Here is a 9,530-nt window from a genome sequence, read left to right as displayed (position 1 = left end):
CCCGTGTATCCCTGATTTTTTAAATAAATAGCACAAGCGCCGTGTAGATGGAACAATAGATTGTTACAGTGATTTAGTGAATTGGTAGCGGGAAATGCTGTTCACGTAGGTGAAGTCTGGGCCCCAACTAGTCTATAATACAATATACGAGTTCACTATTTATGCTTCTGATTGTGTCTAAATTCGAATTTATATACCTTAAAAAAAATATTCCCCATTTCGCGTAGTGTAGTATATAAGTGAAAGATCCAGAAGCCCTCGCTTTACTAAAAGCATCTTCGGCGCCAAAGACTGCATGACAACTACCCACACTGAGGTTTTCTGAGGTTGCATATAAAAAGAGACGTGACACACCAAAAGCTCAGTTACTTCATACGAAAGACACATTTTTATTTAAACATAGGACCCATTAGTGGACTAAATAAAAAGTTGTGTGCGCGGTAAAATATCCATAACAAAAATTCCTACAAAATTTTAGAAATGTTTAATAGCTAGCGATTTTAAACGTGATTGCGTAGAATATTTCAAAGAGGCCGGCATAATAGTGTCAACTAGAGAGGGGTAATCATCTCTCGTCAGTCGACATTGTATAGAACCTATTCCACTTATCACGTACAGTGAGGTCATTTTTTCATTAATGTATAAAAAAGAACATTAATCTAAAGATTAAATGTTGAAAATATTATATTTGTCAATGTTATTAACTATTTATAAGTTATATTTATTATGTCAGGTACAATACATCATTGAGATCCACTGTTATTAGCTTCTTCTAGTACAATCACGCGTTTGTTCGCTCGTCTTCTTGCGTGCGGGCCCAATCTGATCCTCGTAGGTTCTTCAGTCTCGCCCTGTGTAACCTGTGAAATAATTGTGATGTAATAAGAGATTATTTCCCTCGCACACTCGCCACTGCAACTCAAGTAGGCCATGATCGGAAGTGGCACGCATGTATGACACACAGCGGGGAAGTTTAGCGAGTTTGCTAGTGATAGGATATTTTTTATATCTGTCCTGATAGCGATCACCGTACACAAGGTGTTAAAAGTGCCACAGTAGCCCACGTAAGTGATCGCGTTCCGGGATCAGCCTGGGTATATCCGGTTCCAACGGGCCGGCATAATTGTGTCGACTGCCGAAGGGTAATCATCTCTCTTCAGTCTTCAGTTCAGTCGATATCTATTGGATCCTACTCAATTTACCAACAAGTGCAGTGATTATTTTATCGTACCCCTATAAAAAAATAAGTCACTGAGATCACTAGTCCAGACTTATTTTTCTCTTTGAATAACATAATATGACTTATAATAAATACAAAAGCGACAAATAGTTACTAGAAAAAAATTGTTGTGCGTAAATGTGTAATGATGTTTTCTTTGCTCACCTGAATCCTTTTCCTCACAGGAACATTGTTTTCCAGGAACTTGTTGACAGCACTGAGTGTGTTAATGGGAATCTAAAGTCAGAAACACCAGTAGTAGGTAGGTTTGTTAGATTAATATATTTGTTTACTTATTCGAAGCAACTGTAAAAGTATGTTTGTATCTCCATTTTTTTTTTCAGAAGTTATTATAGGCCCTGTCATCTCAGATCAGAATTCAATGTGAGAAATTCAGAAATTAAAGTACATTTCTGTGTACTTTGCTTAAAATAATGATGTTATTATTGACAGATTTAATTAATTTTGAGAGCGCTGTAGCATAGCGAGGGCAACAAAATGGTTGAGATAAAACCGTTAAACATTTTACTTAGAAATATTGACTACGTAAAATTTGTCTTCAATTTCAAAAAGCAACTGCGTATTTTTAAATAATACTTACTATTATACTTACGTACCAGTCTGGATAAAGAAGATAAATAATGAACCATCCCATACGATTTGAAACTATTTACAAACTAAAAAAACGATCTACATTTGGATAATGGTGATAAATTCTCGCCAGTGGCGAATATAAAATGTTCCTTATTTTAAGAGGAATTTGATGTGATTGTTAGTTAAGCTCATAATAAATAATCCATTAATTAAGTGGTTAGTATTTTTATCAAACTATATAATGTCGCGTGGAAAAGCGGATTATATTACGAGGAAACATAAAAGAGAGTGTTAGTAGAAATCTTTGACGCAAGCTGTTAAAGATGGTGATTATCGGTGCTATAAAAAGGCAATTAGGTGGAGTTGAGTACATTTTTCTAAAGCAATTAAGCAACTCCCTTGAGCTACTAAGTTTTAGTCAGGAAAAAGTTTTAAAAAGCGTCAAATATGTACATTTTTCAAACAAAACGTATTTTTAGAACTGTATAAAAATTCAATCCAAAATTGGTTGCAAATACTTTTATCTAAAAGATAATAACGGAATTAATTCGTCAATTTTAAATCTTGGATTACTGACATTGAAATAATAGTATTTTGTGGATTTTATCGCGATAAACATTCTAACATTCGCGTAAACATAAGAAATCATTAAATTATAATAATTTATGTTATTTTCATAGGAATATTAAACAATTTTTGACTTTCTGTTAACTTTACTACCAAAATAAATGCTTAGCATATCTGGAGTCATTTAGCTGCTTTAAAACTGGAATAAAATTTATTCTCGATAACTTTATAGCGGTCAAAGTCATAAAATTTTGGTGGCCAGATAAAAATTTAGTATCCTTAAAAATGTTTCGAACTTTCCTTTGGATTTCTACTTTGTAAACTACTTTGTGAGATAAATAGAGTTAAATCAATGCAAAATAAAAGTAAATAATAATATGTTATCAATGCCGAGAAAAATAAACAGAACCGTAATGGATTATTCCAGAATCTTCAAGAAAATTTATTTGCTTTTCGAAGCAACTTTCATTTGGATTTATAAGATTAAGTAACTAAGAAATCTTGAAATTGTATGTTTTATTTTTAAATATAAATAGTAATCAAATATTTCCTATAAATATGTTATTGATTTTTAGTGTTTGAAATAACCATCTCTCGCTACAAAAGCCAAATAAATCAACTTCAGAGTGAATGTTAGTGGAATAAGAAGCCAATTAATTTTAAGGGTGCTGTAATGTTACTTAAACCTTATTTATGAGCTGGACTTACAGAGAATATACCGTCAATGAGTTGCGAAGCACTTGGAGTTTCTATTGCTATATGTGCTTCGGATGATGATGATGATACAGATGATGCATGTTTCGGTGTTATCTTATCAGAATCTGTGATATAATGGATGATATAAAAGGTTAGACATGCAGCAATGAAAATATTTTCAGTATAATATTTTTATATGTAATATAATAATTATATATGTTTCTTGTAAACGGTAGAACTTGTAAACATTACTAAGCAAAATAAAGTACTTTACTTTAAAAAGTTATAACCTATCAAATTATTATTTTAATTATTAGCTAAAATAAAACATAATGCCTAAAGGATTCTAATGCCTAAAGTAAGAATAAACGATAACTTAAAAAATGTCTTCATTAAAAATACTATAAAAATTAAGATTACTAAGAGAGCAAGTAGACTTTTAAGTTTAAGTACTTTACAGCCAGCGGTGATGTTTTCACCAGATAGTATATGACATAAAAGTACGATAATGTGGACTTTATATTCTGTAAATTTATTTATATTTTTAACAAGTTCGCCAAAGGTTTGCACGTAAATGGGATGATCGTAAAAAATAAAAACGTAGTAAAAGCTAGGGAGATAAAAATATCATCAAGATTACAAGGGCGAAGAAAATGCTGAGTTTATGTCTCGCAGTTCTCCATGGGTCACTTATATACAAGTACCTTAACGTAGAATCTATCTTCTGTTTGAAATTTTGTGTTATACTACAAATAGACCTCATCATTTGGTATAAGATTTCCTCTTCTTCCACTTGTCCTTATTTAATAAAATGTGGAATCAATACAATACTGTATCAAGCATGTTCCAGAAAGAATTTGGCTTAATTCATACGATTGACCACTTGCCTGTCGTCAATCCTCTCTTAACTACATTAACCATAAATATTATTTTATATTTTATGTTCTTCAAAACCGAAGTTATAATGAAACATTAACTAAGTTTTTACTTTTTATTTATTAAAAATCCATATAAACAAACTTATTTAAACTTTTAAAAGTAAGCACCTGTATGAATCGTGGCAGAGTTCTGTACCGAGACGCCTGTGTTTCCGGCCGTGTTAGTGAGAAAAGTGCTTACTGACTTCAACGCGGAAATAGGGATCTGCGAACATATAAAAATATGAAGTGAAGTTTACAGGCCGCCAAGTAGGTTAGTGTGTATGTTCCATTATACCGTTGATATTATTTTGCCACACAATACTTGAATTAAGGTTTTTTTATCTTTATCTAATTGAATAATTTATTTATTTGTGAGTAGATGTAGTATCGTTTAAATATAAAAAAAATTTAGACGATGAGTTATGACTTTCTTTATTATTACTTACATTGAAAATATCTTGGAAGAAGTTAGGATTCCTCGATACAGTTACTTCTTTAGTGTGTAATACTTGGCCACCTCCATGGGCATCGGCCGCAGCTGCAGCCGCTATGCTCCCCTCGCTTTCAACACCGACGTCGATCCTCTTTTGAATGGCTGTTCCAACGGACTTATGAACAGAAACAGGTTGTGGGGCTGCATCGATCCCCGCTCCGATAAAACCGCCGATATACGCTGCGTTATGGACATGATGTGGCTTAGTATGTGTGTGAACAATGTGTTTTTCCACTACTACCGGTTGCGGCTCGACGTAAACCTGTAATCACATAATATTTATTAATAAATTAAAATATTTAATTTATTTAACTTCAGTGTTAGCACATTATAAATGCGAGAGACACACATCGGAAAACAATTTATTAAATATGGAAGGCAAGTGCTCTAAGTCCAGCTGTCTTAAAGCCTCTGGTGCATTTGTAACACAGAACAGCAGACTTTAGACAAACCTGATGAGCCCTATTATTTTTGTACGTCCTCCACCTCGTCTGACCGACTCCTGTTGAAGGAACTCGAAGAGCGTAGTTCATTATATCTTGTAAATCAATAGTAGCGTAACTACGTCTGTTACTATTACGATGCGGTATCCATTTACTCACTTCTTTGACGACGGCTGTTGGTTGTGCGTTAGCATTCAGATTGACACTTGCCCCGACATTTGCTTCGACTCCCGCAGCCGCTACAGGTGTTATTTCATTAAATGCATCAACATTGTACTCTTTATGAATTTTCTTGTGTTTTACATTTTCAACTGGGACTACTGATACTTCAGTTTCTTTAACTATCGTGCTGGGTACTGCAAGGGATTTTGTGCCAGAATATGTGATCCCCGCTGATCCGTGGACATTTGTTTCACCTGCCTGGAAATTAAACAAGTACATAAAACTTCCATAAATCAGAAATATATACTCATGCAGAATGAGTGACGTAAGAAATGCATTTTGCATTACGTTTCAGTGTTGAAAAGCCTCATGCATATGTGATGCAGCAGATGGACTGCAGTGAATCATAGTAGGAACAATGAGAATCGAGCCCCGAAAACGAGACGTGAAATTGCGAATGGATGTGTTATTGTGAGTGCATGCATGTAGAAATATGGGGTCTATTACCTTATTCCTCAGAGTAATCACACATTTAGTCGCAACCAGCGAGCTAATTATAATCGAAAAAAATATGTTAATTGTCGAATAGATAAGTAAGGCGGATTCAATTTTAGGAGTAAACGAATAAAATGTAATTGTATAAGTATTATATTTTATTCTTAAATGCTTAAGAATTAGTTATAGGAAAAATAAAATATGTATGACACCACCAAATTATATTAACTGTGAACTCTGCCGTCACCAATCAAAGGAATTTCTTTTCATAGTTGCGTAGTGCTTTTTTCAGTTCTTTTCTCCTACGTCTCTCTTCTTTGCTTCTTACCAGGCCAGCTGAAGCTTGCTGAATGCCTCCTTCAGCTACTCCGAACCCTACACCACCTGTCTCTCCAGCTACAACTTTTCCACCGAGGCCAGCTGCAGCTCCAACGCTGCGCCCTGCTGTTGCACCAGCAAAGAGGTTTCCTATAAAAATACAAAAATATGAGTATTTCACATATCATACGATGGCCTAAATTCATCAAATTATTATTTATTCCAGGCTCAGGCCGGATATTCTATCTTCCATTTCAGTGTTGTGAGGTTACAGAATTTCGAAGTTATGTGAAGTCTGCCCATCCGCATTAGACCAACGCGGTGGACTAAGATTTAAACCTTGTCAGTAGTAGATGAGGCCGTGCCCAGCAGTGGGATAGTACATAACACAGGGCTGATATTATTATATCATTATTACTACGCTGGTTATTAACCATTCTTTCGTTATTGTGTTTCGAGGATTAACTATAAATTATTAATTTAAGTACTTTATTTCAGTTTGTACAAAATAAAGGTGGATTTTACCAGTCCACCTATTATGTTGACAGCAGTAAAATATATTTATTTAATTGTTACAATAAAATACTGCAACTGATAGTTTGTTCAATAATATTGTTGCAAATGTAATTGCTGTTCGCTTAGAACGTATTCATAATTGTAGCGCAGCATCACCAGCCTCAATTATTTATTAGTCTTGCCCTCCTGAGTTCAAATGTCGCCTCAAAGTCAAACACTCAATTAATACTGCACGTTCGTTCTATGTACTTGTAACATTATAGCTATAAGTTATAATATTTTAATTATTGTAATCGGAGTGTTAAGTTTGCTGGAAAACCTAATAAATAAATATTATTCGGTCTAAAGTATAGATATAGATTTATATTGATAATCTAAATAATAATTTGCATCTCAATAATGTGACGATTGGATTTCGGACCTAAATGTTCAAACTTGTCCACCAGCTCGTTTAATAAGCAGCAATAAATTTTATTTTAATAAGTAAAATTTTTCGCGCAAGTTTTGCTTCTGCGGATGACAAATATGGGTGTAGTTCGACAGGAATTGTTGAATGTGTTGCAAATATGTTTCCTGTTATAGGTTAAGTTTTTTCGAGCAGTTTCGCTGTAGCACTTTAACTTTTATAGCGTTGTTAATTATTTTAGCAGTAAATATAGAAATGTTGTAAAAACTGTTAATTTTACGATTTTGTACCTCATTGTGAAAATATATGTATATACATAATAACTATGTTGTCTACATGTATCATCTAAGGTCTACCTTTACTATTGTATCCCAATAAAACTGTAGTTCTGTTGCCATGAAAAAAAGTATATTAAAAATATATGAGATACTTTTGGAAAACTTATGAAAGGAAATACATTATTAATAAATATATCTCCAATATGTAATATATACTAATAGCGTATAGCAGTGAAATACTGCAACTGATTGTTCGCTTGAATATTACTGTATTGCATATTACTTTTAAAATTAACAAAACCCTGACAACAGGATTACGCGCATTTAAATAATGTTTAATATTTCCTTGTTCATTTCGAGGAATAAGTAACGCCGGCATTCGAAATCGGCTGAACCTGACAGTTTAAAGCAATGTCCAACGACCGGAGGTATAGTGTTTTGTAGACATTGCATCGTACGGTGGGAATGCATCTTTGATTCAATCACCACTTCACTCAGCTTAAATTCTACAATGTATGTATGGGTGCCGATTTGACTTTTGTTGTTTTGTTTATCGCATTTACTTTTCGGATTCTATCGCGTTTTTTTATATTTTAGTTTTCTCCCGACGTTTCGAAGACTTTGCAGCCTCATGGTCACAGGGGGGACTGAGGTTGTTGTTCATCCGCAAAGTCAAAGTTACAATATCTACCTACATTTTACAATTATACAACATTTTTTAAATTTTAGGTGTTAGTGGTCCGTTCATGAGCTCACAGTGTCTTGAAGTCTGGCAGCCGGTTTTTTGGGTTCCGATTTAGTCCCCCCTGTGACCATGATGGCTGCAAAGTCTTCGAAACGACGGGAGAAAACTAAAATATAAAACACCGCGATAGAATCCGAAAAGTAGATTGATTTTAATATTTAATCAACTGTTAGATCCTCTCAGTTTTTTCTTTTTATCCTTACTCTACTTCTATATCTTCCCTTACCCCTTTAGAACTATTGCTATTACTTATATGGGCTGGTCAATATTCCATTAACAAAGACCACCAGGTTACTGCAATAGCGTGAATACCCTTTCTCCCTAAATCTTTTACTAGGTATGGAATTTACGTTATAATTTTATAATAGAAATATGTCTTACCTGCTGTTCTGCCATTCTCGTCTACATTTCCACCGAGACCGGCCCTCGCTGATTGTCCGTGAGGAGTACCAGCTTCAGCAAACAGCCCACCGCCAACGCCTCCACCTTTAAAAAAATATTATTTAGCACAGATAAAACATAAATGTATACTTGGTACGCCAAGAGATGATAACGGTTTATGAAAGAATTAATGAATGGACACAAACATCAATAATATTATCTTAAAAAGATTTTTGGACAAACGTTTTGTAGGTACTTACACAAATAGTTGTATTTTTTTTTTATATTTACATTATATTCTAAATTTATTTATTCGCATAGTTTAGATTTATTTGATGTGGATAAGAATACTGTGTATTCATGAATTTCTAAGATTCCTCATTTAAATTTGGAACCTTTTATCTCAAGATCTTCCAGTAGACCTTTTATTGAACCATTCAATATTTAACTTGCTACGATCTAGACATTCTAGATTTGTGTTTATAATGATTATATTTATAGAATAACATCAAACATAGCCAATTGGTCCATAAACATTATTTAAGAGAGACGTATTAATTCATTAACCTAATTTTTATTTTTATCGTCACTTATCATTAAGATCAGCACTATTTATAAGTGTAGAAAAAGACATTTTACAAGAACCCAAAGGAACTCTTCTGTCTTATATTTCTATAAAGTATGTATTTTCATCTTTAAAAGACTTACCCGCCCTCACACCCTCCACTACAACTCCTGTAAGCCAGGATCAGCAGTGGCACGCATTTTATAACACCGAGCGGTGAAGCTCGGCTAATCTCAAGGAAAACTAATTTGTCTTTATCCCGCAACGAAATTAATCAACTAGAAAGATAGGGAGGAGTTGAAAATATTAATTGTTCACACCCTCTATAGCAAAGCAGGAGATGGAGGAGACAGAGTGGGAAATCATTTAAATTGCACTATGGGATAAAAAGTTATCACAGAACTTAATAAATAAAACGAATAAATAAAACTTCCACCTTTGAGATCGGTTTTAAAATAATGATAAATGACAAAGTAACCCTTAACAAAGTTTTTGTAAAAACACCCTTAACGCATGGGTACTCGTGTGCTATCGCCTTGTTTAATCTATCTCATCGCTCATTACGTATGAATATGACCTTTTAGTATGATCCCTTTTCCTTTCATGCTTAAAAGCTGGCTTAGAAAGGCAAAAATAATTAGGTGTTAAAATTGTAAAAAAAAAATATATATTATATAACATATTTTGGATTAGAATGGAACACTGATTACCCTCAAGTCCTAAACCTTGCAT

The 9,530-nt window shown here is 33.6% G+C and overlaps 1 protein-coding gene across 2 annotated transcripts in view; it reads right to left on the bottom strand.

Annotated features, from left to right (window-relative positions):
* Positions 1–671: 671 nt before the first annotated feature.
* LOC115441947 overlaps positions 672–9,530 on the bottom strand; it is a 33,617-nt gene continuing 24,758 nt past the window's right edge. The window contains exons 4-11 of one of the 2 annotated variants that reach the window (XM_030166877.2): positions 8,234–8,338; positions 5,918–6,057; positions 4,942–5,352; positions 4,443–4,751; positions 4,123–4,219; positions 3,089–3,201; positions 1,385–1,456; positions 672–860 (exon numbers count right to left, since the gene is read on the bottom strand). In XM_030166877.2, the coding sequence (XP_030022737.2) occupies positions 744–860; positions 1,385–1,456; positions 3,089–3,201; positions 4,123–4,219; positions 4,443–4,751; positions 4,942–5,352; positions 5,918–6,057; positions 8,234–8,338 (1,364 nt within the window). In that variant the 3' untranslated portion in view covers positions 672–743. The remainder of the gene's footprint in view (positions 861–1,384; positions 1,457–3,088; positions 3,202–4,122; positions 4,220–4,442; positions 4,752–4,941; positions 5,353–5,917; positions 6,058–8,233; positions 8,339–9,530) is intronic. The other variant, XM_030166878.2, reaches the window with a different exon arrangement.

The sequence above is a fragment of the Manduca sexta genome, chromosome 19, assembly GCF_014839805.1.
Source record: "Manduca sexta isolate Smith_Timp_Sample1 chromosome 19, JHU_Msex_v1.0, whole genome shotgun sequence".
Taxonomy (NCBI): Eukaryota; Metazoa; Arthropoda; class Insecta; order Lepidoptera; family Sphingidae; genus Manduca; species Manduca sexta.
The sequence above is the reverse complement of the archived record's forward strand: the minus strand, read 5'-3'. Positions and strand labels throughout refer to the sequence as shown.